The sequence below is a fragment of the Heterocephalus glaber genome, unplaced genomic scaffold, assembly GCF_053883595.1.
Source record: "Heterocephalus glaber isolate CG9 unplaced genomic scaffold, H.glaber_assembly_v1.0 deba00001687, whole genome shotgun sequence".
In the NCBI taxonomy this organism is placed as follows: Eukaryota; Metazoa; Chordata; class Mammalia; order Rodentia; family Bathyergidae; genus Heterocephalus; species Heterocephalus glaber.
In genome coordinates this window covers 8,152,385-8,171,140 of record NW_028258412.1, presented here as the reverse complement: position 1 = coordinate 8,171,140, position 18,756 = coordinate 8,152,385, and the positions used below count along the sequence as shown (strand labels likewise).

Sequence of the window (18,756 nt, the reverse complement as noted above, 5' to 3'; positions counted from 1 at the left end):
TGTGCAGCCTTACCCAAATTTAATGTTATAAATTTAAATCATTCACCAATGAGTCTATTGAAACTTCTAAGAATCAAATATTAATTTAAGGTAATATTTAAGAGAATGCACCAGAAACACGGAATTACTTTGCCAAGTTAGTAAGTTACTTCTGGCTTCCACAATTTGTACCATGGAAAATCAGTAACATTCAACATGACCAAAAAAAGCTGCTAATAAAATACACAATGCTCTAGAATTCCCCCATCCCTGGGTACAGATGCATGGGAAGGTGATATATAGAAATGAAGTAAAAGCACATCATCACTTCCACCACTGGCCAGGGCTGGACTGACACATACCTGGGGCTAGGCCTATCAGATTCTACTGGCAAGTGGAATTCTGAACAAAGAGCAAAGATAGTATTGCTGGGGGGCTGAATGTGGCTCCAGTAACTTGCACTACTATGTTTCTCAGAGACACCAAGGTTCCTACCTTCTCCAACAAGACATTCAGGCTTCTCCTAGCTGCCCTACTAAGCTCCTGCATCCTTAACAATAAACTTCCCTTTTTGTTTAAATTAACTCAGTAGTTTTCTGTTATTGGCAAATAATAGTATCCCAGCTACTACATAATGGCAAGGATAAACTTTAAGAAGAAGCCAAACAAAACTGTTAACAATGGCTCCTCCTACAAGAGGACTCATGGATGGAGGGCTGAGGGGGGGCCCTTTTTTTGGTACAGGATATAAAATTCAGGCAGGGGCAGCACCACTAAGCTACATCCCCAGCCCCATATATCTTTGTATACTTGAATTCTAGGAACATGAGTTACTTTTGTAATTTTTAAAAGTAGTTTGTTGTTGATGTTCCTATCATTTAATTACCTAAAAGCAGTTGAGGGATAAGGTTGAAAATAAGAACAGTTTGTAGCAAAACAAAGAATCTGATTAAGATTCCCTCCAGCTCTTTATAATGAAAAACATATGAGGGCCGGGGATTCAGCTCAGTGCTTTCGTTGCCTGATGTGCAAGTGCAAGGACCCGAGTTTGATCCCCAGTACCAAAAAAAAAAAGAAAAACATGAAAATACCAAGTTAATTTTCCAGCAGAGGACCCCAGAGCTAAATGTGGCTTATTAAGACCACTGAACCAGAAGTTACTGCTTTGAATGAATCTGGGGAATAGGCAGCCAGGAACATCATCAACTAGGTCTGAGTCCTTGGACATCAGTAAAGAGAAGTCCACGGTCATGTGGTAAGCAAGATGCCAGCTCACCATGCGAGCATTCTTACTCACCATTGAATGACAAATTGATGGCCTCTAGGTAGTTTCCTTGTGCTGAGGTAGAATTGTTTCCTTGAGGAAAGCCCTCTGAAGCAAAAGATACGAGAAGGAAAAATATCTCATGAAACATAAACTCTTAAAAACAAAGTATAGCAACAACAACAAAAATTATCTAGGCATGGTGGTGCACGTTTGTAATCCCAGCACACCAGAGGATAAAGCAGGAGGATCCCCACAAGTTTGAGGCCAGCCTGGGCTACATAGTGAATTCAAAGCCAGCCTGCACTACAAAGCACAACCCTGTCTCAAAAAACCAAAAAACCCCAAAAACAAACAAAAATATATATATAAAGTAGAAAGTATCTGGTTCCACAGTGAACCCAAAACACACACCCTGTTAGGTACATTATCAAGCTTATTGTATTCATAATAAACAGACTGAACTGGAAATAGAAACTCGAGCCAGGCATGATGGCACATAACTGTATTCCCAGCACTTGGGAGACTGAAGCAGGAGGACTGCTGCAAATTTGAGGCCAAGCTGGGCTACATTATTAATTCAAGGCCAGCCTGAACTACATAGCAAGACCTGTCTCAAAAAACAAAACTAAAAAACAAAAAAAAACAAAGAAAGAAACCCAACCAGATAAGCATGAATCTCTCCTCTCACTCCAGCCTCCATCCTATACCTCCTTTCCCTGCCATACCTTCAATTACATGGATGCAGTACCTGCCTGTTCCAGTCGAACCAACACTGGATACTGGATGAAGAGCTTTTTAATGGTTACAAGGAGTGAAGTCCACTCTTCCCTTCGCTCATTCTGCACCACCACTCTAAAAGAAGTATTATCATAAAATAGACACTCAGCAGCTATTACATACAGGACATCAGGTCCCTTACAAGGTTTCAAGAAAAGAGGACTACAGGATTACCAGTGTTAGAGGAATTTATCACATAATAATAAGTAATAAACATCAAGTGCATTTAACACCAATTAACAAAAATTGTGATTACAGTAATAGTCCTGTAAATTGTGTTTTATGGTGCTAGGGATCCAAACCAGGGCCTTGCACATAGGCATACACTCTACTACTGAGCTACTTTCCTAGTCTAATAGTCATAGAAATTAAAAATTTAAAAATAGGAAAACATAATAAAAAATGCCTTGATAACTGTATCAATGCCCAGTGTCAGGCAGAAACATGAACATCCGGGCCATAGATTTAGCTCAGTGGTTCCGCCACCTGCCTTGCAAGTGCAAAGTCCCGAGACTGATCCCCGGTACCAAAAAAAAAACCCAAAAAAGGGCCAGGGATTTAGCTCAGCGGTTCTGCCACCTGCCTTGCAAGCAGAAGGTCCCGAGTTCGATCCCCAATCTCCAGTACCAGAAAAAAAGAAACATGAACATCCTCATGTTCTGTTCAGGGCATGTAAATTTCATCTTCTTGAATTGCAATTAGGTAGCATGCATTAAACTTTAAAAAAACCATTCACTTGTATGCATTAAATATATATCCAATAAACATGCCCATGTTAGGGAAATAGATTGGGGGAAAAGGATGAATTAGAATTTGTTTACACTATACTTTCTGTTCCTTTAAAAATTAGAACTACAGGGGCTGGGGATTTAGCTCAGTGGTTACACCGCCTGTCTCGCAAGCGCAAGGACCCGAGTTCGATCCCTGGTACCAAAATAAATTAATTAATTAATTAATTTTTCGGGCCGGGGATTTGGCTCAGTGGTTTTGTTGCCTGCTGCACAAGGGCAAGGACCCAAGTTCGATCCCTGGTACAAAAAAAAAAAATAAAAAAATAATTAGAACTACATGACTTATTCCAAAAAGTAACAATAAAGTTAATTTAAATTTTAAAAGAAAAATGGCCAAGTATAGTGGTGCACCTCTGTACTCCCAGCAATAGGAGGGTGAGGCAAGAGGATCGCTGTGAACTCAAGTCCACTCTGGGCAACATAGCGAGTTCAAGCCCAGCCTGAACTACATAGTCAGATCTTATCTCAAAAAACAACAACAAAAAAAGAAAGTCAGCCAGCTAGTCATTTGGGGGGTACAATTAAGGAAATCTGAGTATCAACTGGGTTATGTTATAGAATCATTGATTTTGTTAAATGATAGTGACTATATATAAAAAAAATGCCTTTTGTCTTTGCATAGGGATAAAATGTTGTAATATTTCTAATTTACTTTAAAATAAAATTTAGCCAAAAGACAGATGAAATAAATACGGCAGTATAATAACTACAAATTTATTCATTCTGCTGCATATTGAATTTTTTTAACAATAAAATTATTGGGCCGGGGATTTAGCTCAGTGGCACTGCGCCTGCCTGGCAAGTGCGAGATCCTGAGTTCATTCCCAGGGACAAAAAAAAAAAAAAAGAAGTGTAAAGGGGGACAGGAAGAACTAACTCTGCAGAGCAAAACAAAAGTACATCCTGGGGGTCGGGGATTTAGCTCAGTGGCTCCGCCGCCTGCCTTGCAAGCCCAAGGTCCTGAGTTTGATCCCCGATACCAAAGGAAAAAAAGTCTGGATGGTTTAAATACATTGTGGTATCCTGGATTGGATCCTAGAACAAAAAAAGTACATAAGTGGAAAAACTGGTGAAATCAGATCAGAAAAAGACTGAACTTAGTTAATAATAATGTTCCAATGTTAATATTCTAGTTTTGGCAAATGTAATTTGGTTATGAAATGTTAACATCAGATAAAACTAGGTAAAGGTATATAGGAAGTCTCTATACTATGCCATCTCAACTAAATTATTCCAAAATTAAAAGTTTAGTTTTTTAAAGTTCTTTTGCGGGGAGGTGGTTTAAATTAGGAAAGAAACGACCATAAGTGAGGCACCCAAACATACTTGTAAAAGTCTTCATAGAATTGCCCTTTGTGATCCTGTCGAATTGAGGCTCGGTTTATTTCAGGAAATTCATCTGAAATTTAAAAAAAAAGTTCGTAGATCAAATTAAAAAAAGAAATGTTTTCTTTTTTGGTACCGGGGATCAAACTCGGGACCTTCCACTTGCAAGGCAAGTGGCAGAACCACTAAGCTAAATCCCAGGCCCAAGAAATGCAGTTTTGATGCTGCCTCTTCTGAGCTGAAAAAGTGCATTGCAAAAAGTAAAGATAATTGTTTATCTATTAAGTTGGTTTTAGGATGATCACAGCCCACCAGACCTCTTACGATCTCTACTTTTTTTTTTCTCCCAGTACCAGAGACTGAACTCAGGACCTTGCACTTGCCACAGAGGTGTGGCGCCACTGAGCTACATCCCCAGCCCACTTCTAGTAGATTATGCTACTTTCTATTTTACCCTTTCTCCATAAGGTGGGAAAATAAAGTTTGAAGGGAAACAGGGTGAAAAGGAATGGCTGGGGAAGGAAGTGGAGGTCACTTAATGAAATATAACTGTAGGAAGCCAGGTATGACCATTGCACACCCGCAGTTCCAGCTATTAAAGAGGCTAAGATAGAAGGATCGCTTGAGCCCAGGAGTTAGGGGCCAGCCTGGACAACATAGTGAGACCCTGTCTCTTAAAAAAAATAACTGGGGCTGGGGATTTAGCTCAGTGGTTTCACCACCTGCTGCACAAGCACAAGGAACCGATTTCAATCCCCAGTACCGACCCCCCCCCAAAAAAAACCCTGCAAAAAAACCAAGAAAATGTGCAGGAGAAAAGAAAGTTACTCACCAATAGATTTTGCATCATAGAAAGTTCTAGAAAACAGGACAACTGTCACTTCATGACTACAATTCTTCTCCTGGGCATGAGTAGAGAAAAAGATGGCTCAAGTTGATTCCATTTACTCTACTATGAAGTAGTCCAGTGCACATTAATATTCTTAATTCTAGGAGGCTCAGTGGCAGTACATAGTATTGGATAAATACATGTGATTGCAGAAAGCATAGTACAAAGGACAGAACATTGTTGAAAGTGAGAAGACCTGTATCATGTCCTAGCTCTGAAACTTACCACTGCATGACCTTGGGAAAGCTACCTAAAGATCCAGGAATATGCAAAGTGCTTGGAAATTGCAAATAACCAATAAGCAACGGTCCCTGTCTCATAGCTCTTGATTTCTCATAAACCTGATCAGTCCATGGTCAGAGGCTCACGATTTCTGTACCTGTTCTGTAGCACTTTTTAACTTTTTCAGAATGGCTGCTTAGAGAACAAGAATAGCACCCACACTGGTAGATTTAAGAGAGTTGAGAGAAAGACTAGCAATTGAAAATATATTCTTTTAAGATCATGATACATGTATTTACCATTGTTACTCTCTAATTATTTTTGTTACGAAAAATTATTTTTTCATAGAACTTTTTATATTTTCTTTATTAATATCTATTTGTATTACATTAAAATAAAAAAAAGAAACAATGATACTCCTACACCTTACTAACACCATCATGGGTAGAGGACTGGGGGCTGCTGGAGATGTAGTGGTATAAACCAGAGTCATGAATTACTTTTTGGAGGGGGTGAGGAAAATAAACATTCTCATGGAGTTTAGAAATTGATATCCTGAAAGCAGGGCGTCTGCAGATGGACATGAATATGGCTTGCACCCGTGAGCCAGTAAGCTCAGTTTCAGTTCCTCCTGGGCTCAAACCCATCTCTATCCAACCATATTAACTACACAACTCGGCATTCACCACAGAAGGCATACAACTTAATGTACTATATGCCACCTTATATTCTTTCATGAATTCATACATCTCAAGCAAACAGAAATTCCCAAATACAAGCCACCGTACCAAGACTACAGTGCTAGGAAAGAGCAGACCTTCATTAACTACCAACTTATTTACTGGATGCAAATTCTCCAAATGCAGCATAATTATGTAATTTTGGTATAAGTGATATACAAAAAAAGTGTATCAAAATGGGCTGGTGAGGGGAGAAGTCACTCAACTCATATGTGATGGAAGAGATAGGGGCCATTATTATCACTATATTGTGGAAAAATAAATCCAGGCTCAGAGACAATGAATAATTCTCCAACATCAAGGGGAACTTAAAGAGGGTTTGTCTCAAAATTAAAAAATTAAAAGGGCTAGAGATATAATTCACTTCAAAGGCCTAGGTTTAATCCCCAGTATATAAATAAATAAACAAATAAAGCTAATTGTAGCTGGTTGTGGTGGTGCACACCTGTAATCCTAGTAGTCTGGAAGCTGAGGCAGAAGGATCACTGCAGGTTTGAGGCCACATGCCAAGACTCTGTCTCCAAAAACAAAAGCTAACTGGAGTAGAGCCATAATTTTAAGTCCAGTCTGTTGTAACCTCAAATACTTTTTGATCAGAATAACATTTACGTGTGAAATCAAGGTCAGGTAACTGGAATAATTTATGTTGTGGCCCCCCCAAAAAGCAACACAGTTACCATTAGTGACATTTAGTACACTCAAAATGTTCTGCAACCATCTCCACTATTTAGTTCCAGTATATTTTCATCCCAAAGGAAATTCTATATTGAGTAAATAGTCACTCTCCACCCTTAGTCCCTGGCAACCACAAATCTCTTTCATCTCTAAAGATTTTTCATATTCTGGACATTTCATATAAGTGAGGCCCTATGTAATCTTCTGTCTCTAGCTTCTCTTAGTATGTTTATAAGATTCATCCATGTTACGGGATTTTTTTTTTTTGGTACCCAGGATCGAACTTGGGTCCTTGCGCTTGCACAGCAGGTGACAAAACCACTGAGCTAAATCCCCGGCCCATATGGGATGTATTAGTACTTCATTCCATCCTGTATTACACTGTATGGACATTAGCATTTTATAATTATCCATTCATTAGCTGACAGATATTTGTGTAGTTTCTATTTTTCAGTTACTATGAATAATACTTTTAAGAATATACATGTATTGCCGAGGATTTAGGTCAGTGGCACTGAGTCTGCCTTGTAAGCACAAGGTCCTGAGTTCAATCCCTGGCACCAAAAAACAACACAAAAAAATATACAAGTATTTGGATGAATATTTTTGCAGTCAGACTTCCATGTTTATGGGTTTCCCATCTATCAGTTCAACCAACTGGAAACAAAAATATCCAGGGGAGGTGGGGCATGGTGGCACACATCTGTAATCCCAGCACTTGGGAGGTTGAGGCAGGGGTATCACTTCAAGTTCAAGGCCAGCCTCCACTACATAGTGAGATCAAGGCCAGTCTGAAATGCATAGTGAGACTTTGTCTCAAAAACACATTTTTTTTTCGGAGGAAAAAAATGCCTGTACTAAACATGTACATACTTTTTTCCTTGTCATTATTCCCTAAACAATACCATATAACAACTATTTACTGGGCTGGAGATGTAGCTCAGTGGTAGAGTACTTGCTTACCATGTAGACATAAATTCAATCCCCAGCACTGCAAAGAAAAAAATAACTATCTATATAGTAATTACATAGTATTAAGTGTTATATTAGAGATTAAAGTATAACACCAGAGGATCATGTGGATCACAAATATGTAGATCCTTCAGGACCATTTCATATAAGGGATTTGCACATACAAAGTATTTCATATTCACAGTGGGTTCTGGAACCAATCCTCTGTAGATACTAACAGGAGACTATATATACCCAAGTGTGAAGCTACTGAGTCATATGGTAAATACTATATAACTTACTGAGGAATCACCAAACCGCTGCTTTCCACAGTGGATATGCTATTTTACATTTCCAACAGCAGTCAACAAAGGTTCCAATTTATCCACATCTTCTCCAATACTTTTTACACTTGATCTTAGCCAAAAGGCCGAGAAGTGATTCCAACAATTTTTAAATTCCACTTTTTTTTTGGTACTGGGGATCAAACTCGAGACCTTGTATTTGCGAGGCAGGCACCGGAACCACAGAGCTAAAACCCCAGGCCTAGATTCACCTTTTTTTTTTTTTTTGGTACCGGGGATCAAACTCCGGTCCTTGCGCTTGGGAGGCAGACGCCAGAACCACTGAGCTAAATCCCCGGCCCTCCACTTTTTAAAACATGATTACAATCATCCTGTGTGACATAGTATCTCATTGTATTTTAGTTTGTATTTCCCTAAAGACTAATATGTGCACATCTTTTCATGTACTTGGCCATTTGTGTATCTTCTTTAGAAAAATATCTACTCAAGCCCTGTGCAGATTTACTAGTTTGCTTGTCTTTTTGTTCTTGAGTTGTAAAAAGTGCCTTACATTATTTTTTTTTTAATTTTAAATTTTTTTTTTACATTTTCTTGATACTAGATTCTTATTGTATAGATCATGTACAAATTTTTGCAATTCTATGGGCTATATATTCACTTTCATTGTGTACGTGCACACGTGCATGTGTGCGTGTGCGTGTGTGTGCGTGTGCGTGTGTGTGCGCGCATTTTGTGTTGGGGATCAAACCCCAGGCTTTGCACATGCTAGGCAAGAGCTCTACCACTGAGCTATAACCCATCTCAAAAGTTTTCAATTTTAGGGACCAGTGATTTAGCTCAGTGGTTCCGCTGCCTGCCTTGCAAGCACAAGGACATGAGTTCAATCCCCGGTACCAAAAAAAAAAAAAAAAAAAGCTTTCAATTTTAGTAACATTCAATTTATCCACATTTTTCCTTTGGAGGTTATGCTTTTAGTTTTTGTGTTGTTTGTGCAATACTAGGAATCAAACCCACAGTGCTCTAATACTGAGCTGTATCCCCAGCTGTATTTATTCTTCATTTTGAGACAACATCTCACTAAGTTGCCCAGGCTGGCCTTGAACTTATGATCCTCCTGCCTCAGCCTCCCCAGAAGCAGGGATTACAGGCATGTACTACCACACCCAACTGGTTTTTATGTTTTTGGTATCATATCTAAGAAACCATTGCCAAACCCAAGATCATAAAATTTCCCTTAAGTTTTCTTTGTGTGTGTGTGTGTGTTTGTGTGTGTATATATGCATTACTGAGGACTGAACTTTTTACAGCTCAAGAACAAAAAGACAAGCAAACTAATAAATCTGCACAGGGCTTGAGTACATACTTTTCTAAAGAAGATACACAAATGGCCAAGTACATGAAAAGATGCACACATATTAGTCTTTAGGGAAATACAAACTAAAATACAATGAGATACTATGTCACACAGGATGACTGTAATCATGTTCTAAAAAGTGGAATCTAAACTTTATCCTCAGCCCTCTTTTTTTTTTAATTTGGGATAGGGTCTCACTAAGTCATTAAGTTGGCCAGGCTGGGTTCAAATTTCTGAGTTCCTGCTTCAGCCTCCCAGAGTGCTAGGATTACCAGTGTGCACTACCACACCTGGTTTAAATTTTCTTTTAAGAATTTTATAGTTTTAAAGCGAGACATGGTGGCTTACATCTGTAATCCTAGCACTTGGGAAGCCAGTGTGGGCTAGTCAGTTCAAGGCTAGTCTGAATTTCAGTGAGACTCCATCTCAAAAAAACAACAACAACAAAAAACACATATACACAAAAGAGTTTTATAGTTTTAGCTCTTAGATTTAGGTCTTTGATCAATTTTGGTTAATTTTTGTATGCAAGGTGATGTAATGGTCCAAATTCATTCTTTTGCATATGGATATTCAGTTGACCCAGACTATTTGTTGAAGAGATTATCCTTTTGCCTATTGAATGGATTTTGACACTCTTGTCTAAAATCAACTAACCACAGGGGTTTGGGTTTATTTTAGGACTTTTAATTCAATTTTACTTGTCTATATGTCTATACACAGATCTATGTTTATGCCAGTATCACACTGTTTTGATGTCTGTAGTGACATTTCTTCAACTTTGTTCTCTTTTAGTAAGATTGTCTTGGCTCTTTAGGATTTCTTGCAATTCCATGTGAATTTTAAGATCAGTTTTTCCACTCTGCAAAAAGAGAACGGATTTTTTTTTGGGGGGGGGGTTCTGGGGATTGAACTCAGGACCTTAAGCTTTCGAGGCAGGCAGCAGAACCACTGAGCTAAATCCCCGGCCCCGAGAACTGTTATTTTGATACAAGCCACACTAAACTGTAGATCACTTTGGGTAATACTGTCATTTAAATAATATTAAATATTTCAATCCATGAATGTAAGTTATCTTTCCTTTTATTTAGGTCTTAACTTCTTTTAATAATGTTTTATAGATTTCAGCATATAAATCTTGCAAGTTATTGGGTAAGTTACTCCTAAGTATTTTATTCTTTCTGATGCTACTGCAAATGCTTTAATTTCCTTTTTAAGTTGTTTGTTGCTGGTATACAGAAACTCTAGTGATTTTGCATCCTGAAATGTTCCTGAATTTAGCACTAATAAAAATTTTTGTGCAGATGTTTTACCTTTTTTTGTTCCTTTTTTCCCCTAGTACTGGGATCCCAGGGCCTTCACTCTGAGCTACATCCCCAACCCTCTTTATTTTCTCTTTCCTTTTCATTTTATTCGCTTATTATTGTTTTGTTTTTTATTATTTGAGTAAGACATCGTCTCACTAAGTTGCTAAATTGTCTAGGCTGGATCTGAACTTGCAAGCCTCCTGCTTCAGCCTCCCAGAGAGCTGAGATTACAGGTGTGTGCCACCATACCTGGTTTGAGTGGATTTTTTTAGGACTTTCTACATACAGAATCATACCATCTGTGAATAGAGACAGTTTTATTTCTTTTTTTTCTTTTTTCTTTTTTGTACTGGGGATCGATCTTGGGACCTTGCGCTTGCGAGGCAGGCGGGAGAACCACTGAGCTAAATCCCCGGCCCTAAATTGCACTTCTTTTGCTTGCCTAGTTTTTCTGTCTAGAACTTCTAGTACAATGACAAATACTGGAGTCAAAAGCAAGCATCTTTATTCTTGATCTTAGGGGAAACTTTTTAATCTTTCACCACTGAGAGTGAAATCAGCTATGTGTTTTTCATAAATGCTTATCATGTTGAGGTTATCAGGGTAATTTATATTTACAGTCAGAGGTTTAGCTAAGATGCTCAATTTAAGGGAATTCAATTAACAGAAACAGTTAAATTTTAAAGATCTGCAGGCTGGGTATGGTGGTGCACTCAGGAAGCTGACACAAGAAGACTGCCATTAAAAAAAAAAAAAAAAAAAAAAAGAAGATTGCCATTAATTGGAGGTCCACCTGGGCTACATAGTAAGTTCAAAGCCAGCCTGAACTACAAAGTGAGACCCTATCTCAAAAAAAAGTAATAATAATGAATAAATAAACATCTGCATTCAGTAATGCTTACTCAAATGAGAGCTAGTGTGTGAGAAGAAACATACCCTCCACTTGGTAAACAAATCAGCAAGGAAACCATTCACAGCTTTCTCAAAATACAGATCCCCTGAAAAGAAACAATGAAAGAGGAAGGATTAACTTTAGTTTTTGCAATTTCTTCTTTAAATAAAGTAACAGAAATGGGAACAAAGACAAAGTGGTGGGTTCTGCTCTCTCTCTTAAAACATGATCATAAGGGCCGGGGATTTAGCTCAGTGGTGCCATGCCTGCCTTGCAGGCACAAGGTCCTGAGTTTGATCCCTGGTACCAAAAAAAAAAAGATCATAAAAACCCAATGTACAAAATAATTTCATCCTAGACTTTCTAGCAAGTTATATTTAATATTTGTCTAGATAACTGAGATACAATGTACCTTTTCAAAATGAGAGAACAATCTAACCTCCAAATATGATTATTATTACAATGCTTAAAATTTATCAGAAGATGATTTGGTAGATGCTGGACTCTCATGAATTATCATTTGTAGTTCCTGTTGTCCACAAGAGATCTTGTTGACTCAAAGCAAAAATTAATTTGTAATTGTGTTAAACACAAATCTGAATTGTATGGTGTGACATAGTATCTGTACCTCATAACAGTTTAATTGTTCTCTCCAAATTATGTCATAATTCTAATATAATGAAAGTTATTTCTGTGAGAGGAAAAGACTTAAGGTATCCAGGAAAGTGTTTTATGGTCACTCTATAACTTTTCATTCTATACTCAGAGAATAAAGTTCTGATAATTCAGGTTTTTCACTGATACTTCATTGTATTCCCTGGAATTCTCATTCTCTCATATTTTATCTCTCTCTTGCTCCCTCCCTCTTGCTCCCCTTTCTCTTTCTCCCTCCCTTGCTTTTCTCCTTATCTCTCTCTCTACACACACACACACACACACACACACGCACACACACACACACAAACACACACACAGAGTATACAAAGACTATATAGTCTAAGAGACAGTTTATTTATCTTAGCATCAGGACATATCTTTTTTGCTTTTTTGGTACCGGGGATGGAACTCAGGTCCTTGCGCTTGCGCAGCAGGCAACAAAACCACTGAGCTAAATCCCTGGCCCAAGGACATAACTTTAAAGAATGTCAAAAGCTTACTGTAAAATGATACCAACTTGGGAAAAACCAGAAAATTCTCCCCAACAGCAGTTACAATCAGCACTTAGGGAACAGTACCATAAATATCAAAATCCCACATTTCACAGCTCATCTGAATAAATATGTAAACCATAGCCGATGTAGAACGGAACACCACCTGAAACAAAAACATAATTGCATTAAAAACCAAGAATGTAGAATTTCAGTTCTGCAAGGTGAAGAAGTTCTGAAGATCTACTTCATAACAGCATAAATATACTTACATTGAACTATAACTTAAAAATGGTTCAGATGGTAAATTTTTCAAGAGGTTGAGCCTGATAAATTGTCAGTTTGAAGCCATCCTGGACTACATAGTGATACTCTATCTCAAACAAAAACACAAATCAAAACAAAAAATACCAGATGGAAAATTGTATGACATGTGCTTTCTGCCATCAATTCTTTTTTTAGTGTACCAATATAATTTTTTTTTTTTTTGTACCAGAGATCAAACTCAGGACCTTGCGCTCACAAGGCAGGCGCGGCACCACTGAGCTAAATCCCTGACCCCCAATACAATTAATTTTTTTTACAGGTATAATGGAAGAATTCTTTTAATTGTGATACAAGACTTCTAACAGCAAGTTTCATCTATGCATTCATTTTTTTCACTGAAGTAGTTACTGAGCTCCTCCTACTCTGAGCCATGTATCACAGATATAGTCCCTGCTCTCTTGGATCTTATAGCACAGGGTAAGAACATGCAAAATACTGCAACACACACAAATGTTCCATAAAGATTCACACAAGAAATGTGGCACAGTGGTGGGTATAGCAGCACAATCCCAGCATTTGGGAGGCTGAGGCAGGAGGATTGCCACAAGATCAAGGCCAGCCTGGGCTACACAGTAAGTTCAAGGCTAGGCTGAACTACATAGTTAAATACTATCTCATAAAACAAAACAAACAACAAAAGATAAAGACGAAGACGAAGACGAGGACGAAGATGAAGATGAAGACGAAGAAGAAGAAGAAGAAAGAAAGGTAAGCAGCGAATCTGGGTATAGTGACATATGCCAGTAAACCTAGCATTCTGGGAACCTGAGGCAAGAGGATCCCAAGTTTAAGCCCAGCCTGGGTAACTTAACAAAACCTCTCTCAAAGCTAAAAAAAATAAAAAATTTATAAATAGCTGGAGAGCTAGCTTCAAACAAAGGCCCTTGGTTCAATCCCCAGTACACACACACACACACACACACACACACACACACACACACACAGCAAGCAGCAAAAGGGGCAGTAAGGGCAGGGAATTCACCTGGGAAAGTCATAGAAACCTCATTATGGAAACAGACCTTGAACAAAACATGCCAGATGCTGAGTTGCCAGTCTAATAAATTATAATTCACACAGTATCTCTTGTATACCCAGACTGTTTCAAAGAAAAGCATAAGTGATATTCTGGCCCTGAGTGCTTTACCAGAGTCCTTTATTCAAGGCTCTGGGGTTTGGCAGGAAAGGAGAATGTAAATCTCTCACAATCCTTTAGGTAATTAGAAACCGCCTACTTAAAGACAGAAGCTTCTTAAAGACCATTCACTCCTGGGGCTTTCTATAACCTCTGGAGCGTAACAGGGACTCATTAATCCCCCTTCTTCTCCAATACACAGAAACACAGAGACTGGGAGGAAACACACTTTTCAAAATGTTCACTCATCTCTGAATACTAGCTGTTGATTTTGCTTTTTTAAAAAACTTTCATGGCATATTTCAAGTAATGTCAGGCTACACTTACGTTTTTAAAAGACACTCTTTTATGCAAAATTATTCTATAGGTAGAAGCAGATTAGTGTTGGCCTTTGTATGTACAAGTGACTGCAAAGCAGCACAAGGGAGCTTCCTAGGGTGACAAAATATTCTACTTGACCACAATAGTTTATATGCATTTATCAAAACTTATTAGACTATACAAATAGAATAGTTTTTACTGTGTGTATGAATGTGTTTTATGTATGAAATTGATTTATTACACTAATTTAAAAGATACTTTTCTAGGGCTGGAGATGTAGCTCAGTGTTAGACCATTTGCCTAGCACGCATGAGGCCCTGGGTTTGATCCCCAGCACCACAAAAAAAAAAAAAAAAACTTTTCTACTCCTTGTTAATACACTCCATACTTAGAAAATATGTGTCTATGTGCATATACATATATTAAATGATGTTTTTAGTTATGTCTGTGTCTTAGTCTATTTTCTGTGGCTATAACTAAATATCTGAAACTAGGTAATTTATGAAGAAAACAAAGATATTTCTCACATTTCTGGAGGCTAAGAAGTCTAAGGAGACATATCTGGTGAGGACTTTCCTGCTAGTGGAGATTCTCTACATAGTACCAAAGTAGTACAGGACAACACATGGTAAGACGGGCACAACCAAGACACAGAGCCACATGGCTTTCATGACAAGGTAAGTGATTAATCTATTTGGACAGAGCCTTCACGACACAGTTGCCCCTTAAAGATCCCACCTCTTGATACTCACAATGGGATTAAATTTCAACATGAGTTTTGGCAGGTACGGTCAAACCATAGGGCTGTGTTTTACAGTTGTTTAAACATAGCCTTTGCTTTGAAAACTGTAAAAATCGGTTATTAATACACTGATATTCCAATTATACTCCTAATGGTCCCTGTTTGTTGGTGGTTGGTTGGTTGGTTGGTTTTATATAGTTTTTCTGTACTGGGGATTAAACCCAGGACTTTGTGAATGCCAGGCAAGCCCTCTACCACTAAGCAACATTTCCAACCCTAGATAATATTTTTTAAGATAAAAATTCACGTAATAAAAAATTTACCATTTTAAAATCTACAATTCACCCAAGTACAGTAACACACCTGCAACCCAGACACTCAGGAGGCTGTGACAGGAAGATCTCAAGTTCAAGGCCAGCCAGAGCAACTTGATGAGACACTGCCTCAAAATAAAAAATAAAAAGGGCTGGGGATGTTGTAGCTCAGCAGTATGGTGCTTGCAAGGCCCTGGGTTCAATCCCCAATATCACTAAAAAAATAAAGTCTACAATTTAGTAGATTTTAGTATATTCACAATGTTATGCAACTATTACCACTATCTAACATTACAGAATTTCCATCACTCCAAAAGAAACTCCATACCAGGCTAAGGATACAATATTATTCTCAATAGCAGGTTTGGAAGGGGGAAGAGATGGAAAGGAAAAGGGGGAAAAAGAGAATACAGTGTAAAAGGAAAAAAATGGAAACAAAGCTTCTATAAACAGGGAAAGGAAAAATAGTTGAAGGGAGGGGAGGGAAATGGAGAAAAAAAGAAAAGAAGGATCGATATATACTGTATTGTATACAGGTACAAATTTCCTGTGATGAATGTGACAAATACGTACCAACAAAAAAATTAAGAGTTAAAATAATAAAATAAAATTTTTAAATAATCTCATCTTTTCATGAATGAAATTAACATGCAAAAAATATATATACATATATTTTTATATTATATATTATATATATATATATTTTATATATATATAATATATATATATAGTAGAAGGCTTGCCTAGCATGTAGGAAGAGGAGGGAAGGAGTGCTGGGATTATAGGCTTGTGCCAACACACCCAGGCCAGTTTCCTCATTTTTTTAAGTATGCTTTTTTTTTGGTACCGGGATCAAACTCAGGTCCTTGCACTTGCACAGCAGGCAGCGAAACCACTGAGCTAAATCCTCAGCCCTATTTTTTGTTAAGTGAATCATATACTTTATTTGAATATTTTTCAAAGGTACTGTGAAAATTGGAGTTAATTCTGGTTTGAATGTCTTCTATATTTTAATATTTGTATATACATATCTAGCTATATCTACAGTACCATATAATTAACATTGGCATTCTTTTTTTTTTTTTCTTTTTCTTTTTTTACCAGGGCTAGAACTCAGGTCCTTTCACTTGTGAGGCAGGTGGTGGAACTACTGAGCTAAATCTCGGGCCCAACACTGGCATTCTTAATAGAGAAATTAGGCTGCTTTTAATTAACTGTTTTAATTAATTAATTATTATGGTACTGGGGACTAAATTTACACTGAGCTCCATCTCCAACCCTGTCCCCCCCACACTTTTTTGAGACAGGGTCTCAGTAAATCACTAAATTGACAAGGCTAGGCTTGAACTCATAATCCTTCTGCCTGAGTGCTAGGATTATAGGCATGTGCCACCACACCCAGCTTAGAATGCTTTTTTATTATACAAAATTTCAAACATGCTTAAAACTTGAAAAAATACAAAGTAAATACTACAGCCAGATCCTACACTTAAAATAACATTTAGTTTATCACTTAAGAGAAATAGACAGAGGTCTATTCATCTTTTTAGGCATCAATTCATCTTATTTTTTCTATATAAAAATAAGGTGCAGGGGCTGGGGATTTAGCTCAGTGGTTCCGCCACTGCCTGACTTGCAAGGACAAGGTCTCGAGTTTGATCCCCAGTACCAAAAAAAAAATAAGGTGCAAACATCAATATTCTCTTTCCTTTTATCTTTTTTTTTCTGCAGTGGTAGAGACTGAACCCAGGGCCTCTAACATACTAGGCAAGCACTCGGCTACATTCCCAGTCCTATCTGTTTGTCTATCTTCTTATCTATCTATTTATTCATCTATCTATGTATATTTAGAAGGATGGCCTCACAAAGTTGTATTGGTTGGTATCAAACTTGCAATCCACTCACCTCAGTCTTCCAAGCAGCCGGAATTACAGGCATGTGCCATCATCATACATGACTTCCCTTTCCTTAAATTTGCCACTTATAATCTCATTTAATGAATGTCACACCACACTTTTGGATAATTAATGCCATGACATTAATTAAATTTTATAGTGTTGATTTCCTTTCATACACTAAAATCTTACTCTTCTGATCAGCTTATACATAGTTTGCTTGAAACAGGGTCTCACTATGTGATTCAGGCTTGCTTGGAACCCACTATGTGGTCCAGCCTGTCCTCAAAGTCATGATTCTCCAGCCTTGGCCAGAGTGCTAGGATTACAGGCATGTGACACCACTCTCCAGCAGATATAAATTCTTGACATGGGAAAACATGTCTAAAGTTTTATTCAACAAATTTGTGAGAGAGCCATGCCAGAGAACTCCAAGATTTAAAGGTAAGATGTAGCCAGGCACAGTAGTGCATGCCTATAATCCCAGTAATGAGGGAGACTGAGGCAGGAAGATCAAAAGTTCAAGCCTAAGCCGGGGATTTAGCTCAGTGGTTTCGCTGCCTGCTGCACAAGTGCAAGGACCTGAGTTCGATCTCCGGTACCAAAAGAAAAAAAAAAAAAAGTTCAAGCCTAGACTGGGCAATTTAGTGACTAACACCCTGTCTCAAAATAAAAAAAAAAACAAGGGCTGAGGATGTACCTTAGTGGTAGAGCACCCTAGGTTCAATCCCCAGTACTGTCAAAACTTTAAAAATAAGTAAAAGTAAGAGATACAGTCCTTGCCCTCAAGGTGCTCACAGCCCAGTGGCAAACACACAGTGTGCCCAGCAAAACATGGTAACTGCTAACACATGCTAAGGTCCAGGGTTTCACAGAGGTACTTCCAGCCTGGTGAGGAAGGCTTTCCAGAATCAGGGAAGCCTAAGGCTAGAGCTAACACTTAGATAGGAGTTGAGGAAAGGGAAAAGCCAGGGTCTCGGTACCCCAACCAGGAGAGGGTATATTTGCAGACATGGAGGCGAGAGAGAATATCACATGTTTGAGGAACAGGGAATGGTATACATGGCTAGGACATGGAGGCAAATGAGGACTTCGCACAGGAGAAGTGATGAGCTGAGCTCCATATTTAACTATCTGCACTGATTTTCCTACTCACAGATCTACCAAACATCTCGCATATTGAGCTTTTTTTTTTTGGTACCAGGGATCAAACTCGGGACCTTGCGTTTTCGAGGCAGGCGCCGGAACCATTGAGCTAAATCCCCAGCCCATGAGCTTTTTAATTCTCCCAATGTTTCCCATCTCATAAATGGCACCACCATCTAACCTGTTCAATTTTTCTCTTTACTTCTCACATCCAATCTATCAGCAAGTTGTGTGGACTCTACCCTGAAGTGCACCT

At 38.2% G+C, this 18,756-nt stretch overlaps 1 protein-coding gene across 10 annotated transcripts in view; it reads right to left on the bottom strand.

Annotated features, from left to right (window-relative positions):
* The window catches only part of Depdc5 (DEP domain containing 5, GATOR1 subcomplex subunit), a 142,020-nt gene that overhangs the window by 102,054 nt on the left and 21,210 nt on the right, over window positions 1-18,756 (bottom strand). For all 10 annotated transcript variants that reach the window (XM_004843507.4, XM_087198317.1, XM_004843508.4 and 7 more), the window contains 6 exons: window positions 12,711-12,789; window positions 11,520-11,581; window positions 4,973-5,042; window positions 4,141-4,213; window positions 1,995-2,098; window positions 1,277-1,351 (listed from right to left, as the gene is read on the bottom strand). In XM_004843507.4, the coding sequence (XP_004843564.1) occupies window positions 1,277-1,351; window positions 1,995-2,098; window positions 4,141-4,213; window positions 4,973-5,042; window positions 11,520-11,581; window positions 12,711-12,789 (463 nt within the window). The remainder of the gene's footprint in view (window positions 1-1,276; window positions 1,352-1,994; window positions 2,099-4,140; window positions 4,214-4,972; window positions 5,043-11,519; window positions 11,582-12,710; window positions 12,790-18,756) is intronic.